At 32.4% G+C, this 18,532-nt stretch overlaps 1 protein-coding gene across 3 annotated transcripts in view; it reads left to right on the top strand.

Annotated features, from left to right (window-relative positions):
* Positions 1–18,532, top strand: part of LOC143073009 (WD repeat-containing protein 91-like) — a 71,526-nt gene that overhangs the window by 50,634 nt on the left and 2,360 nt on the right. Inside the window, exons 7-14 of one of the 3 annotated variants that reach the window (XM_076248222.1) lie at positions 10,277–10,406; positions 10,771–10,808; positions 12,012–12,106; positions 12,465–12,561; positions 15,985–16,079; positions 16,503–16,659; positions 17,301–17,409; positions 17,984–18,096. In XM_076248222.1, the coding sequence (XP_076104337.1) occupies positions 10,277–10,406; positions 10,771–10,808; positions 12,012–12,106; positions 12,465–12,561; positions 15,985–16,079; positions 16,503–16,659; positions 17,301–17,409; positions 17,984–18,096 (834 nt within the window). The remainder of the gene's footprint in view (positions 1–10,276; positions 10,407–10,770; positions 10,809–12,011; positions 12,107–12,464; positions 12,562–15,984; positions 16,080–16,502; positions 16,660–17,300; positions 17,410–17,983; positions 18,097–18,532) is intronic. The other 2 variants (XM_076248224.1, XM_076248223.1) reach the window with 2 other exon arrangements.

Raw genomic sequence — 18,532 nt, 5'->3', positions numbered from 1 at the left:
AGATTTTATATTTTAGAAGGTAGAAGACCTGGATGCTTCATACTTTGTATATGGATGCTTCATGTTACGAACTTTTCATCAGTCACATGTCTAATGTCCTTGACTTCATTTTTAATGGTTCAGTGACTACTTGAAAAAAAAAAAAAAATTTGTAATGTTAAATTCTTTCTTATTATAAGTAATAGGATAACTATATTTGGTATGTGCGTACCTTGCATGGTCCTCATGCCTGTTAGACAGTTTTCACTTGACCTCGACCTCATTTCATGGATCAGTGAAAAAGGTTAATTTTTAAAGTCCATATCTCAGATACTATAACTTAAAGCAATACGTCTACTATATTCGGTGTATGGAAGCATTGTAAGGTGTACATGTCCAACTGGCAGGTGTCATCTGACATTGACCCTATTTTCATGGTTCAGTGGTTATAGTTAAGTTTTTGTGTTTTGGTCTGTTTTTCTTATACTGTATGCAATATGTCTACTATATTTGGTATATGGAATGATTGTAAGGAATAATGGTCTAGCTGGCAGGTGTCGTTTTAGCTTGACCTCATTTTCATGGTTATAGTGGTCAAAGTTAAGTTTTTGAGTTAAATGTTTTATGATCTATATGTCGGTCACGCAGGTTTTATTTGACCTTGACCTCATTTTCACAGTTCATTGCTCAGTGTTAAGTTTTGGTGTTTTGGTCTGTTTTTCTTAAACTATAAGCAATAGGTCAACTATATATATGTTGTGTGGAAGGATGGTTAGCTGTACAAGTCTGCCTGGCATGGTTCATCTGACCTTGACCTCATTTTTCATGGTTCAAAAGTCAATGTTTAATTGTCCTGGTTTATGTCAAGTTTATGTGACAGCCATAATAAAGCTGTATATTTAGGACTATCAACATAATATCAATGATTAGTAAAGAAGGTGAGACATTTTAGTGTGTGTACTCTTGTCTTTAACTATAAGCAATAGGTCAGCTATATTTGTTGTATGGAAGAATTGTAAGCTGTACATGTTTGCCTTCCATGGTTCATCTAACCTTGACCTCATTTTCATGGTTTATTGGTCAATGTTTAGTTTTCTTGGTTAATGTTAAGTTTCTGTGACAGTTGTAATAAAGCTTTATATTTAAGACTATCAGCATAATATCAATGATTAGTAAAAAAGGCGAGACATTTCAGCGTGAGCACTCTTGTTATATATTTGGTGTATGGAATGACTAATAGGTGTACCTGTCCATTTGGCAGGTTTTATCTAACCTTTACCTCATATTTGATAATGTTATGTATATGTGATACCTGTAGTAAAACCTTTATAATCTTCAAACACCTTCAACTTAATTTCATGATCAGTAAGGCAGGTTATACATTTCAAAATGTACACCAAAAATTTGTTTTATTTCTGTTTTTTCAGGCTTTCTGTCATACCCTCGTTGTAGCTGAAGGGGCCTTAAGTTTTACCCTTGTCATTCTGTACGTACGTTCATCCCAAAATTGGTTTCCATTCTCTAACTTTAGTTTGCCTTAACCAAATGATATGAAACTTATACACAATGCTTATTACCTCAAAATACAGATGAAGTTTAAATTTTGGTGGGGTTGCTTTAAACGTTCTTGAGTTATGCCTCTTTATAAATTGAAAAATTGAGATATTTTTTTTTCAGTACCCATTCTGTTACTTACATTTGCCCCAACCAAACATTATGAAACCTATATAAAATACTTATTGCCACAAACTCAAATCAAGTACCAATTTGGGTAATTTCACTTTTATCATTTTTGAGTTATGTCCCTTTGTAATGTTGTAAGCAAGCAGGGGCATCATCTGTGTCCATGGGGACACATTCTCCATTTATTTAAATTTTCTACTGTATTAGTTGTAGACTTATCGTAGTTTTAGAATAAAATTTGTTCATTAACTAAAGAATCGCTGTTTGCCAAGCCTTGAAATTTAGATGTGATTTTGGTAAACATTATATTCATCCTTTGAATGAACTTTTCTGAAAGGTTACCGATTCAACACTGTAGATCTTCGAATGTAGTTTCTATTGGCATAAATATTGATTTTGTTATTAGTGAATTAAAATTTTAATTAAAAAAATATAAGTTACTTGTTGTATATTAATTTATGTTATTTCATTTTTACAAGTATACCACTAAAAAAGGCAATAAGTAAAAACAAATAATGTAGATACATGCAACAAAAACAATTCAAATCTTATTAAATATTTAAATCATACACTTTTGAAAATAATGCTATTAAATACATGTAAAAACAAAATCAACAGGATACAAATCTGACTGACAAACAGTTCTGATATTAATATTTTGATGCATCAGAAAAAAGTTGTCACAAGAAGATATTCCTTTTTTTAACACGACTCTTCTCGATTATACAAATTATACAATGCATTTAAAAAAAATGTATTAATTTACTAGTGTTTTAGAAGGCATTAAAGAATTGATTGATTAGCATTTGATAAATAACATATTGTAAAGTATATCAAGAGATAAATAAAATTAAGAATTAGAATTTCCTTTTATAAGACCGCAAAAATTGAAAAAATTTTGGTCGTCTATTGGTATCACGTTGGCGTCATCGTCGTCGTCTGTAGTCGTCGTCGTCCGAAGACATTCGGTTTTTGCACTATAACTTTAGTATAAGTAAATAGAATCTATGAAATTTTAACACAAGGTTTATAACCACAAAAGGAAAGTTGGAATTGATTTTGGGAGTTTTGGTCCCAACAGTTTAGGAAGTAGGGGCCAAAAAGGGCCCAAATAAGCATTTTCTTGGTATTAGCACTATAACTTTAGTTTAAGTAAATAGAAATCTATGAAATTTTGACAAAAGGTTAATGACCATAAAAGGAAGGTTGGGAATTTGGGAGTTTTGTTCCCAACAGTTTAGGAATTAGGGGCCAAAAAAGGGCCCAAATAAGCAATATTCTTGGTTTTCGCACAATAACTTTAGTATAAGTAAATAGAAATCAATGAAATTTGAATACAAGGTTTATGATCACAAAAGGAAGGTTTGAATTGATTTTGAGATTTGAGGTCCCAACAGTTAAGGAATAAGGGGCCCCAAAGGGTCCAAAATTAAACTTTGTTTGATTTCATCAAAAATTGAATAATTGGGGTTCTTCTTTGATATGCTGAATCTAACTGTGTATGTAGATTCTTAATTTTTGGTCCCGTTTTGAAATTGGTCTACATTAAGGTCCAAAGGGTCCAAAATTAAACTAAGTTTGATTTTAACAAAAATTGAATCATTGGGGTTCTTTGATATGCTGAATCTAAGCATGTACTTAGATTTTTGATTATGGGCCCAGTTTTCAAGTTGATCCAAATTGGGGTCCAAAATTAAACTTTGTTTGATTTCAACAAAAATTCAATTGTTTGTGTTCTTTGATATGCTGAATCTAAACATGAACTTAGATTTTTAGATTATGGGCCCAGTTTTCAAGTTGGTCGAATCGTGGTCCAAAATGAAACGTTGTTTGATTTCAACAATAATTGAATCTTTGTTTTTTTTGATATGCTGAATCTACACATGTAGAGTTTTTATTATGGGCCCAGTTTTCAAGTTGGTCCAAATCGGGGTCCAAAATTAAACTTTGTTTGATTTCAACAAAAAAATGTATGTGTTCTTTAATATATGCTTAATCTAACCATGTATTTAAATTTTTGATGTTTGGGCCCGGTTATCAAATTGGTCCACATTAAGGTCTAAAGGGTCCAAAATGGAACTTTATTTGATTTCATCAAAAATTGAATTCTTGGGGTTCTTTGATATGCTGAATCCAACCATGTATTTTGATTTTGGATGTTGGACCATAATAAAAAATGTCCAATTTAAAATTTAAAGTTTTTAATTTTAAGTTCTTAGACCACATTCATTATGTGTCAGAAACCTGTGTTTTGTCAACTATTTAATCACAATCCAAATTCAGAGCTGTATCAAGCTTGAATGTTGTGTCCATACTTGCCTAAATGTTTAGGGTTCGAACTCTGCGGTCGTATAAAGCTGTGCCCTGCGGAGCATCTGGTTCTTTTTCTGTTTAAAATATAACATTGAATTGGGCAGACCATAAGTTTGACATATGAGTGGTCCAATTTATTGTTTATGGATTACTTTAGCACCTTGATATATTCACTTTATATAGCTTAGCTTCCTTGGCTGAACTGTCTTCAGGTGTAGAACATCCTATATATAGCTGTCCCGTTTGAGAGAAGGCAAGGGAATATGCAGCTTCTATTCCATGGTCTGTTGTCTTTATGTATGTTATCGGCTGACCAGAGTTGTTCAGTATGTGGAGGGTATCAGTATCAATATCAGCTACAATGACATTGTCTCTTGGTGTTGTCGCTATTCCTTCTGGTCTGAATGGCACCTTCTTGTTGATTTTTGTATCCCCTTTATATATATTTATCACATCACCTGCCTTTCCTAACACTACCACTTTACCACTGTCTTCATCTGTATGATAGTCTGACACATGTATATTACCATTACTTGTTATAGTAATTTTGGATGGAAAATTAAATATAGGTTGATTATGTTGGTCATGTTCATACACATTTTCATGGTCTCCATTTTTATTTATTACAAACACAACTCTTCTTCCTTTTCTATTACTAAAACCTCCTACTATAACCCAACCTCTGGTGACATGAATGGCTGTAGGATGGACAGGCTAAATGTCATACACAGTGTCTGTTACTTTACCAGTGGTACTGCTGACTATTTGTGGTCTGAATTTCCTATTAACTGTAATAAGTAGATCATCAGATGCAAGTATTGCCATTCCATAGACCTTGATGTTGAAGGTTGATATTGTCTTTAGACTGGTTCCTTCAGATTTTACTTTCCGTAACACCTCATCTTGATTACAAGCTATCCACAGTGAATCATCAGGACATGGAGATAAATCACTAATGAAAGAAAGATTAGTCTGATATTGATTAACAACACTGAGAGAAACTTTTACTTCAGGTAATGGTATGTCTACACTTTGTAGAACTCCAATGTTAGACTGAGTTACCACCCCAGGAATAAATTGTAGTTTTGTTCTACGTGATATTTCAGGTTTTGAAACCGATACCTCTGTTGATTTCTCAATTCTGTTGACATTTTGGAAAAATTTAGAAATGTCAGTTGTATGAATGAAATCTTTAACATCACTATACTTTTCGTCTATTTGTCTCTCACTTTTTGAAAAGGCTTTGATACATTCTTCATTCACTTTAGAAGAAGCTTTGTGGTTCTGCTCTAACTCATTTCTAAGTTTTTCTATATGTTTTTCAACTGCTTGCTTCAAAACTTTCTCATGGTTAAGAATATCTGCGCTTACTTTGGTATAATTTGAATTCTCAGCATTTTGAAACTGGTTCAGTTGATCCTTGGTCGCAGTAATTTCATATTTTTCCTTTTGCAGTTTACTTTGTTCATTTTTTAGTTTTTCTATCTTCAAGTTATATGCATCACTTATTTCAGTTAGATCATGTTTCTTGTGAATCTTGGAAACACAAGTAGGGCAAACCAGTTTGTCACAATTTGTACAAAAAAGGCAAGAAGATTGTTTGAATGATCTTGACATTTTATGTTTGTAAAATCCAATTCTTGGACAGGAAGCCCAACATTCTTTATGTCTACCACCTTATGATCCTTAGCTATTCTCAGATGTATTTTATCTTTACATGTACTGCACATTAGAACTCCACAGGTCAAGCATTTCCATTTGATATTCTTCTCAGTTTCACATAAATTACAATTTATGGGTATCTGGCTTCTTATAACTGATTTAGAATACGCCATTATTGAAGCTATTCTATTTCCTGGTTTGTATCCAGGTGACTACTAAATAGACCAGAACAGGTATATAACATATATAGATTTAAATGCACCTTATACAATTTAAGTTATCATATCTTGATCAAGTTTATTACAGTAGTGTAAACAGTTTAAAGTTCTTCTTGATAATAAAACTATTCTTCCTTAGCAAAAGAATTATGTATCTTAATTGAGCAACAAAGGAAATGAATCTTATACATAGGCGGATCCAGGGGGGGGGGGGGCGGGCCCGGCCCCCCCCTTTCGTGGGAAAAATATGGTTGATTGTTTAGGAAATCACTGAAGCATGACTGGAGAGCCCCCCCCCCCCTTAGGTCAGTCAGAGGGCCCCCCCTTAGGAAAAGTTCTGGATCCGCCACTGTTATACTTTTTTTCTATTGAAAATGAAGTGAAAAAAGTTATTGTTCATAAATGTTAAACTTTGTAACATGATTATGTTATTATCAGTACCTGTACAAATGCAAAATGCTAGATGATTAGCAATTTTTTAAAGTGTGACTTGATAGAGTAAATACTTAATTATGCCAAATAAAAGGTATGTTTACAGGTATTCCTATAGAACCCCTTCTAATCATTGTCAATAATCTGATATTAATGTAACTTAACAAAAACTTGGTTTTAATTGAAGTATATTAGGGGGGAATAATGATATGTAAAACCCTCTTTTTCTAAATGTTTTTCAAAGAGAGTATGTTTATACATTTATTAATATCACATGAAGGTTATTAGTTTAGCAAAAAAAATGCATTATTTGATATAAGTCACTCTGAACAGAGTTGAGGCGGGCAAATGGATTAGGAAACAGATTAATATAAGCTAACAGCTTGTTTCTGGATCCTATTAATTAATTTACTTGTATTATTATGTAAATGCCTATTTGTGTACATTACTTTCATGACTTTACCTGAATTTAATTAATAAAATATGTTTACACTAAGGAGGGCAAATTGAATACTGTTGAACATCCATGTCAACCTTTTGGTAAATTAAAGATATGTCAGCTACCTACCAACTTTAGTCACTCTGGACTACAGTCTACATTTCAGGGAATTAGACTATATTATTTTATGTTTAATTTTGAGGTGGATAAACACTTTTCTTTCCTTGGCACTTAAATTTTATACTTCACAAACCCTCACCATATGTTTTGGTTTTGATGTAAAAATGTGTTATCATATCTTGTATCTTAATTGAACAACAAAGGAAATGAATCTTATACATAGGCGGATCCAGGGAGGGGGGTGCGGGCCCGCCCCCCCCCCCTTCGTGGGAAAAATATGGTTGATTATTTAGGAAATCACTGAAGCATGACTGGAGAGCCCCCCCCTTAGGTCAGTCAGAGGGCCCCGCTCCCTTAGGAAAAGTTCTGGATCCGCCACTGTTATACTTTTTTCCTATTGAAAATGAAGTGAAAAAAGTTATTGTTCATAAATGTTAAACTTTGTAACATGATTATGTTATTATCAGTACCTGTACAAATGCAAAATGCTAGATGATTAGCAATTTCTTAAAGTGTGACTTGATAGAGTAAATACTTAATTATGCCAAATATCAACTTCTCAAATAATACACGATGGTCTTGATGTATAGATTCTTCGTACTGATGCTGTGTATCATCTTAACAACGTGTTTTATAGTTCTTTCATTTGTCTTTGTTCTATTATTAATATTACTTTTACTGTTGAATGGTTTCATGTGATATCCGTTTCACGTGGCTCGGTACTTATACATCTCGTCAATGTGTTTGTATTGGCTTTCATTTTTTTTGTGGTTTGTTTTGTATTTGCGACTTTTTGTATTTCTTTTGTTCTTATAACGTGACTCTGTACTTTAAAAGATCCCGTCAGTATGATATTGTTCTATTATATGTCATTTTGATATATTTCTATTATGAATTACAATATACGTTGAACCACAAACGTCAAAATTATTCAATCGCGTAGTGGAATTAACTATTTTTGGATTCTTATAAATTCTATATATAACTTTTGGACTAGTTTAAATCTCGGTCTATTTCTTAAATTTATTCTTACATACTTTTGATTATTTAACCCTGTATGCTAACATTCCCATGAAAATTTTTAAATTGTTTGTACGCACATTGAACGACAAATTTATGTGACGTATAAAATTTTATGACGTCAGACACTCAATAAATGTGTTCAAGTCAGTTATATGACAGTTTTTGTCCATTCGATTTTGATGCGTTTTGTTATTTGATTTTACCATGTGATTATGGACTTTCCCAATTGATCTTCCTCTAAGTTCAGTATTTTTGTGATTTTACTTTTTATTTAAATTTGTGAGTCTGAAAAATGACCTATTGCATGCATATTCTTCAATAACACATATTAAGTCTGGATCCAATTATATAATGTCCTCGTACACATTACACATAACCTAAAGAATATCCATGGGGGATTATAGCCTTCCACCAAAATGGGTCAATCATTCTTTGAACATCTTGTCATTCTTCATTGTCTTTGCTAAATATGACATTAGATACTGTGGATTCATTATTATTCGTTGAATACCAATTTTCATGGGTTTCGTGGGAACAGATGAACCACAAATTCAAATGTTCCAACGAATGACATATTTTCAATACGCCATATATACATAGCTAGGCAAGACCATGAATTCAAATATCCTTGAATGTGCAAGTGTTCAGCAATCCATGAAAATTGATACCCACAAAATTAAATGAATCCACAGTGTAGTATATGCCAACAGCTTGTGTCTTGGCAAATACTATATCTCTATGCTTTCAATTTCCCCCGCTGATACATATAATTAATATGGCTACTAACAAAAGCTCCATTTGGAGCTGATGTGTTTAGAGACCTCTTACATTGTATGTCAGTACACCATTGCTATATTGTCTACCTAAATTTAACATCTTAGTTTATTTGGAAGATTATAACAGTAAGAGATATAAGTTACATTACTTAATTCATGAATGAACAAAGAGATAAAGCAGTATTCTTAACACAATTAATAGGTCACTGTGAACTTAACATTTCAATCCTTCATTGAAGAATTACCATACAACTTACAATCATAACTTGTGTTATATGGTTTACTGTCTACTATAGAAAAAGTTCTTGCATGCTTGACAGGATATATATTGACCTGTTCATTTTAGCCTAAAGTAATCAGACAAGCAATAGAATTGTTTTTCCTTAAAGCTCATCTGGCCCACAGGGCAAATTGAGCTTTTCTCATCACTTGGCAACCGTTTTCTGTTGTCGTTGCTAATTAACTTTTATAGAAATCTTCTCCTCTGAAACTGCTCGGCCAAATCTATTCAAACTTGTCCACAATCATCATTTGGGTAATTTTGTTTAAATAATATTAGGATGACCCTTACAGCCAACTAACATGGCCAACATGGCCAAAAAACAGCAACAAAGGGTTAAACTACAATTTTGAAAAGTACTATCAATAGTAAAAAAAAGAGATATGAGAAAGCTAAATGTTCAAAATGTTGAAATCTAGGATTTTCCCTTTCATCAAAACTGTCAGAAGACCTCTTATTGTACTCTTTAACGACAATTTTTACTCACTGCTCTTCAATTTTGTACTTGTTTGGCTTTATAAATATTTTGATATGAGCGTCACTGATGAGTCTTATGTAGACGAAACGCGCGTCTGGCGTACTAAATTATTAGCCTGGTACCTTTGATAACTATTTACCCATTTTTAGTGTTTTTTCCTATTATCTTTAGAATTTTCTAAGACATATAGACACTTTTAAAAAGCAAAATTGATCAGCTAATCAAGATTTACTTCTAAGTTTAATTTAGCCCAAATTATTAGAAGACTGTTTACAGGAGTGATTGCCCTAACATAACTATTATATTTACCCTTTTTATGTGTTTTTGGCAAAAACTATAGAAGAGAGTGAAACTGAAAACAGAAATAAAATGATAGGCAATACAAGATCAACAAAAATTAGATTTTTGTCATGAATTTGTTTGTAGTCTGTATACATAGTCTATTGTAAAAAATACAATTAGATAAAGGTAATAGACCATTGCATGCTCCTCATATTCTCTGAGTTTTCTAATGTCTACAATCAGGGGTTGATTTTTTGTCACATGACGTTCATTATGATTTTCTTAACTTATTGTTTGACTACTGTAAACCAACTTTTGTTCGCGGATACTTTATTTCGTGTTTATCCATAGCTAGTCCACTTCGCGGCGATTTATTTTGCGATTTTCTAATTAACTTGATGTAGTTTGATAAGGAAAATCTAAGTTATACATATTCGGAACGATTTAATTTTGCGTTATTTTTCAACTCGCGAAAGTCGCGAAAATAAATCGCTAGCCAAATTAAGTTGATTTACAGTATATATTTTATCAATATGAAGTCAGAATGGAAAGTACAATCTTTGTAACTTTAATATTTAATGAATATTTTAGCCTATTAGTGTTGGAGATGCCCTATCATTTTCATCAGTTCAGAAAGAAGAGAGTTTACCTGAAGTACATCAAAGGTCACAGAGTCAACTTGCTCCCGAAACACCACCCATTAAAGATGTCAAATGTTCAGGTAAAATAAGTGTTGAGATAATAATTTACTGTTTCCTCTACAAATACCTAGTGTGACAAAGCTAATATTGATGTGGTTATGAAAACCTTGTTTCGTATAGTTTTCATATTGGCTTACAGATTTTTTGGGTTTACAGAAGGAAATGACTTGACTCAAAAGCATTTTTCAGGGTTTAATGATAAATTACTTTAGAATAATATATCACCTTGGATAATAGATACCATACTCCATGTACTAATACATTTCAGCAATAACATTTAAGGAGTGTCTTTATCAAATGATACTCCTTAACTTAATACTCTATAATATCTACTGTACCATACTTTTTGAAACGAAAAACTGATTTTTTATTTTTTTATTTCAGATGAAACAGATAAATGTCCATTTCTACTGTTAAGCCAGGTGAGTTTGAATATCAAAAGTTGATATTTTACTGGTATTTATCTTTTTTGGTTATTGGCTCTATAATGTGCTATATAATGATACGTTTATAAATATTAATATAAGGGGGTGTAGTATATGATGATTTTTTATAAAATATGGAGATTGCCAATGAAACAATGAGTGAAGTGAATGTTAGCAATTATAGGCAATCATATATTATGTTTGAATAGATCAACATTTTAAAAAAATTGATAAAATGATTGAATGATTTGTGTTTAATGCCACATTCAACACTATTACACTTTTTCATGCCAGCCAGTTCTTCTTGGTGGAGGAAGCTGGAGTGCCTGTAGAGAACCGACTTACTTTGGTAGAAAAACTAACTATCCTAGGCAATTAAAATAAGAGTCGAGCACACATGCCACATGTGTGATTCAAAATCACAACCTCTGTGTTGACATGCTAGAGATACAGTAGTGAGACTACTTAGACCATTCTGCTTCTGATGCCCCAAAACATGAATTTGAAGAAAAAAAACAGTAACCACTTGACTGGATTTTGGTGTTATATCACCAGCGTCATCTCTTCATATAGAAGAATAACTTAGAATTCACTGGAAAAAGCCATAAGTCTGCTTCAATTTCAAATTAAATTCTGGTTTGCTATTTATGATAAGTAAAGTATCGTCCTTAATCTTTGAGTGTTATGTAAAGTAGAATATAAAACTGTTTCAAACAATTATATTACAGAGATCATATTTTAATTTGATGGAATTCATCAATCCTAAATTGGAGAGAAATCACCAAAAACTAGTTAAAAAAAAATACATTTATCCATTTCCTTATTTCTTAAGTTTGCAACCACAAACTGCAACTCCTGCGTGAATGGGATCCATTTCAAAAAAAGTTTGTTGGTATTTTAAAATTTTATCACCAGAAGTTCTGATGGACAACAAAAGTGTTTTACAAAATGTACAACACCTGACAAAAGATTGATAACATTTGAACAATACTGGAATAAGTCATTTTATAATTTCTAAATTTAAAGACCTTGCTGAATCGATTTAAAAAAAATATTCAAAACTTTGAAAACAGTTTCTTTAAGATTACAGCTTAAATTAACTTTGGTACATGTATTGTAATTTAAAAAAAAACCAATAAAGATATAAGCACATTTACCCAATACTTACCCAGTATAAAACTATTTGGTTTTATTTTATAGGAGGATTATATTGAACATAGAGCAGCCATATCTTATAGCAAGTTCAGTAATACAGGACAGTATATTGCAAGTGTAGATGTCGATGGGGTAGTTAAGTATGTACCAATCACAGTCACACTAAATCTTTAAAAAAAACTTAAAACTTAATGCACTGTACAATTTAAGATACTTTATTTCCATTGTTCATTTGTTCAAATTTTCTGTACCATGTTCTAGTATTGTAATAAATTTCTTTAAGCCTTTTTATATGAAACTCATAATATACCAGTAACGTAACACTTATATTTTAATAATTCTGTAAAATTTGTACATATATGATAAAATGAACAAAAATGACCATACCCTATAGAGGGATAAGTCCTCTTTGTTATGCTTAACTATTTGTTAGTTAGTCTTGATTAAATATTTCACATGCATTAATTTTAAAGATTTTTCTGTATTACATACTTGTAGAGTATGGAGTTGGAGTCCTCAGCCTACTACAGCTGCCACTGTTATGTCAAAGTCAGCATTCCTCTCTGTTGAGTGGACAACAAAGTCAGATAGATGGGTAGGCGTCTGTATTAATATGTTAAAAAATATGGTCATATCAATAAGGGCTATACCAGGAAATAAAGTATTAGACATGCACCAGATGATGTTTTATTCTGTGGATGCTGGGTTTGAAAGCATGTACTATTCTGTTACAAGATGAAATAGACATGGGCAACGAGATAAAAAAAAAGTGAAGTCTAACCCCACCCCATACATAAATTGCTGGAACAAGCCTTATCAAATTTCTTTTGTCACACAGATAAGTAAAGAGAAAAACTAATTGGAATTTTGATATTCTTAAATTGACAGATGTGATTTAATTTGCAATGAGACAGCAACCCATCAAAAAGTATCAAAAAAATAATAAGCAAAAGGTCACTTTATCACTTATAGCAGTAGTAAAAAAACTTCAATGTACTAGGATATGCTTGACTTGTTCATAAGACTTCTTATTGCAAACCAAATGAACTTTTCCATCAAGTCATTTTTTGGTCAAGGTATTGAAACTTTTGTCAGTTTTTATTGAATAAAAACAATAGCTATTGTTCTCTGTGTAGTTTATTCACTGGGATATTTTAATATTTTGGGGAAAATGTGCATTTTGAATTGGTGGTGAACCAAATTTAGAAAACAGTGATTTTATTTACATTTTTAGCTCACCTGGCTCAAAGGGCCAAGTGAGTTTTTCCCATCACTTGATGTCTGTCGTCGTTAACTTTTACAAAAATCTTCTCCTCTGAAACTACTGGGCAAAATTTAACCAAACTTGGCCAAAATCATCATTGGGATATCTAGTTTAAAAAATATGTCCGAAGACCCAGCCAACTAACCAAGATGGCTGCCATGGCTAAAAATAGAACATAGGGGTAAAATGTAGATTTTGGCCTATATCTTTGAAACCAAAGCATTTAGAGCAAATTGACATCAGTTAAAATTGTTTGTTAGGTCAAAATCTATCTACCCTGAAATTTTCAAATGAATCGAACAACCAGTTGCTGGGTAGCTGCCCCTGAATTGGTAATTTTAAGGACATTTTGCAGTTTTTGGTAATTATTAAGTCTCCCAAACAAAGTTTGGAGACTTATTGTTTTTGGTCAGTTCTTATTATTTTTATTATTCTTCTTCCTCTTCCTCTTCCTCTTCCTCTTCCGCCACTTTAAAAAATGAACTTGTCCGCAGCGTTTCTCCAAAACCGCTTGTCAGATTGACTTAGGATTTCGTAAAATGGTAGACTAATATGTCTAGGTGAGCCATCAATCTTTCGTTTGTGCATTGGGGTCTATTAAGGGCTATTTTGGGGGGTAGAAAGAAGGGAGGGTTTTACTATAGAACCCTATGGGATTTTATTTTCTAAAAATTTCAAATGAATATAACTTGAAAACTGTAAGTGGTAGATACATGCAGTCTTCAGAAATGATTATAGGACAATAAAACAAATCACATGAAATATAGGGGGAGTCCCTGGGAGTTCATCCCCACCCCCTTCAATTTGAGAATATGCTTATATCTTGTAACCGATCCAGATCCCCACCCCTAAACCATATATATTCCTGATTGGGACAATAAAACAAATCAAATGCAATTAAAGGGAGGTCCCTGGGGGTCATCCCCAACCCGTTCAATTTCATAATGTGCTATTATCTTGTAAATGGTCCAGATCCCCACCCCTAAACCATATATATTCTTGTAGGGGACAATAAAACAAATGAAATGAAGTTAAAGGGAAGTACCTGGGGGGTCACCCCACCCCCTCTTGTTTGAAAACTTGTAAATGGTCAACATCCCCACCCCTAAACCATATATATTCTTGTAGGGGACAATAAAACAAATGAAATGAAATAAGAGGGAAGTCCCTAGGGGGTCACCCCACCCCCTCTTGTTTGAAAACTTGTAAACGGTCAACATCCCCACCCCTAAACCATACATATTCTTGTATGGGACAATAAAACAAATCACGTGAAATTAAATGGAAGTTCCTGGGGGTCACCCCCACCCCGTTCAATTTGAGAATGTACTATTATCTTTTAAGCGGTCCAGATCCCCACCCCTAAACCATATATATTCTTGTAGGGGACAATAAAACAAATGAAATGAAATAAAAGGGAAGTCTGGAGGGGGTCACCCCACCCCCTCTTGTTTGAAAACTTGTGAACGGTCAACATCCCCACCCCTAAACCATATATATTCTTGTAGGGGACAATAAAACAAATGAAATTAAATTAAAGGGAAGTTCCTGGGGGTCGCCCCACCCTGTTCAATTTGAGAATGTGCTATTATCTTGTAAACGTTCCAGATCCCCACCCTAAAACCATATATATTCTTGTGCATGGGGACAATAAAACAAATCAAATGAAATGTAGGTAACTTCCCTGGGGGATCACCACCACCCCCTCCTGTTTGAATACTTGTAAATGGTGGAGATCCCTACTGGTAAGCCATATATATTCTTGGGACAAAAAATAAAATCAAATGAAAATATGAATGGCGAGTTATGGGAGCTTTGTTTGGGAGACTTCGTAACAGCATCCTGTTACAATTACTTCTTGTTTTGAATATTATTATAGATAGAGATAAACTGTAAACATCAATAATGTTCTGCAAAGTAAGATTTACAAAAAAAGTCAATAATCGAAATGGTCAGTTGACCCCTTAAGGAGTTATTGCCCTTTATAGTCAATGTTTAGCAATTTTCTGTAAAATTTTACCATCTTTTACAAAAATCTTCTCCTCTGAAACTTTTCAGACAAATTTTACCAAACTTGTCCACAATCATCATTGGGGTATGTAGTTTAAAAAATGTATCCTATGACCCCGCCTGTGAACCAGAATGGCCGACATGGCTAAAAATAGTACCTAGGGTAAAAATGCAGTTTTTGGCTCATATCTCAGAAACCAAAGCATTTAGAGCAAATCTGACTGGATAAATTTGTTTGTTAGGCCAAGGTCTATCTGCCCTGAAATTTTCAGACCAATCAGGCAACCAGTTGTTTGGTTGCTGCCCCTGAATTGGTAATTTTAAAGAAATTTTGCAGTTTTTGGTTATTATCTTGAATATTAGTATAGATAGAGATAAACTGTTAACAGCAAAATGTACAGCAGAGTAAGACCTAGAAATAAGTCAACATGATCAAAATGATCATTTGACCTCTTAAGGAGTTATTGCCCTTTATAGTCAATTTTTAACAAATTTTGTCAATTTTGTCAATTTTTACAAAATATTTTAACTACTGGTCCAAGTTCATTATAGATAGAGATAATTGTAAGCAGCAAGAATGTATCACCATAACCAAAACATAATTTTGTCATGAATCCATCTGTGTCCTTAGTTTATGATATGCACATAGACCAAGGTGAGCGACACAGGCTCTTTAGAGCCTTTAGTTCATGTATGGTGAGAATTTTTTTTTCTTCTTCTGATTTTTCAATTATTTGTTTCCAGTTGTTGCTAGGAAACAGATCAGGAAATATACGATTATTTGATGTAAAGGAGATGAAGTCGTTTTATGAAGCCTCTGCAGATGCTAGTTATCCAAGGTAATGTCAAACACTATTTCTCATTATGTGATAGTTATACACAGATTATTAAAGCTGTAAGTAGTCTTGCATAGGATATTTTATTTTATTTAAAAAAAAAAACTGTTTTACATATTATATTCCCCCTAGTTATAGCAGAGTTATATGATGAGTCAATGAATAGATCTTCAGCATTTATAAGCTAAAACCCTTGTAATCTATAAAACTGAGTTCAACTTCAAGATAATGTGATACTTTTCCCTATCCATATCTATAGCTAGTATAATGATTGGATGTATATTTGTAATTTTGTTCTCCCTTTTAGAATAGTGCCATTATTGAGAATCATGTGTTTTCTTTACTACTTAAAAAGAAATGTCTTATGTGCAAGACCATTCTTGATGATCAGCTGGTGTCTTTAGCAAGTCCCTTTTTATATTTCAGAATTATATCCTTATGTTCCAATCCAGCTGGAGGATCCTTTGTTTGTTCTGCAAGTGTTCACAGATCTAGATCAGCTTCAGGAAGTTCAGAGTTACAGGGTTATACTGGCAAAGTTGGAAAGCTGTCTTACTGGGATCTTAGAACAATGAAAATGATTGTAAGACCTCAGCATTGTTAAAATGATTGATATATTTTATGCTGTAATTTTGTTTAATTATGTACAATCAGTCAGTTTGGACCTTAAGCAAGAAAAAAACAAAATGATTTCAAATTTTACCGCATCCTTTATTTAATAACAATTAAAAATCAAATAGAATGAAATATAAATAGTAACTCACACCTAATTGTTATGTTTTTTAATGTATAACAAGTGAAATAAATGTAAGAATTTAAGATATTCATGTTAGGCCTTATAAAATGTGTTGACAATTTGGCTTTTAGAACATGTTAAATGAGATGGATGATGATGAAGGAAAACTGTGATATTTTTACCCAATGTACATTTTTTTAAAGATAACCCAGTTCCTATGCTATGGACACACTGTCTTGGCTAATATTCAAAGTAATGAGGGTTGATTTGAAAAGCAACTTTTTATAAGAAAATAAGCATTTTCTAAACAAAATGTCACAAGTTTAATGCCAAACATCATTGGATTGTATCATGTAAAATACATAAATTATCCAATATTCATTTAGAGGTAAAACTTAGGAGGAGGATTTTAGAGCTGAGCACAGATTATTTGAAAATTAACCTATACTTTCTATATGTACAACAAACATATTTCTTTTTTATTTCAGCAACAGTTAAATCTAGATCCTGGTCCTGTTGCTATCAACTGTTGTTCTTACAATCATAATGGACAGTTACTACTGGCTGGTGCTGCTGATGGAATGATAAGGCTATTTGGTTTGTTGTTTTGATTTACCAAAGTAGAATTAAATGAAAGTGTATGTCTTCCATTAGAATTAATAATATGAACATTAATTTTGAATGTTACTGAGTATAGCACTGCTATCTTGTTAAACACAATATTATAAGTTTCAAAATTCAATGAAGTACAAATTTGATATGCCAAAAAGTCTCCATGGTAAAATGTGTCTTTATTCTATAGAATGCAGTGACATTTTAATGCATCTCTTAATAAATAGATTTAAAAGGTTGCAAAATCAATTACCAAAGACATGTCTCTTCAGAGTGATATTATATTTGCTTTACTGAGAATTTTGTTGAAACAAAAAAGTTTATGTTGTTTCAGTTTTTTTTCTCTTATAAGTTATGTGTTTCCCTCGGTTTTTGTTTGTAACTTGGATTTGTTTTCTCTCAATCCATTTATGACTTTTGAAAAGCGGTATACTACTGTTGCCTTAATTTATGAACAAAAACTCTATCTCACAGGCATGAAGAACTGGTTTAAAATATAAAATTGATCAATTACAGCTTATAGTTTTATCTTTTTATTTACATTGAGTATATTTTGTAGATATGCAGCAGAACAACTGTATTTCACAATGGGAGGCTCACAATGGGGAAGTTTTATCATTACAATTTAGCTCTGATGAAAACATGTGCTACAGTTTAGGCACAGATGAAAAGGTAAACATTTTTTTACCTGTTAACAAATTGTTGCTATCAAAATATGGCATCTTTGAAAGTTTTTATGTCAATAGATTTTCCATTTGTCCCAATTTAACTTGTTCAAAGATGTTTACCAAATATTTTTCATTTCGGGACACTAAATGCCTTTTTTAAAAGTTATCAATGTTATACATACAAAGGCAGATCAGAAGTTTAATTCCTTAAAGAATATTAATGATGCTGTAAATTTATGGTGCCCTCCAACCAACATTGGTGTTTGAACAATGTAGAAATGTCAATCTGCAAGGTCATGGTCAGTATTTCTCATTTCTCACCTTTTGAATGACCTATTACAATATGCATACAAATTTCAAGCTACATTTTCACAATACCAATAAAGTGAAATTATAGTCGTATAGGATTGTAAGTATGCTTTAATTTATCACCTTGCATT

Source organism: Mytilus galloprovincialis, chromosome 4, assembly GCF_965363235.1.
Source record: "Mytilus galloprovincialis chromosome 4, xbMytGall1.hap1.1, whole genome shotgun sequence".
Taxonomy (NCBI): Eukaryota; Metazoa; Mollusca; class Bivalvia; order Mytilida; family Mytilidae; genus Mytilus; species Mytilus galloprovincialis.
This window is presented reverse-complemented; position numbering and strand designations above follow the sequence as displayed.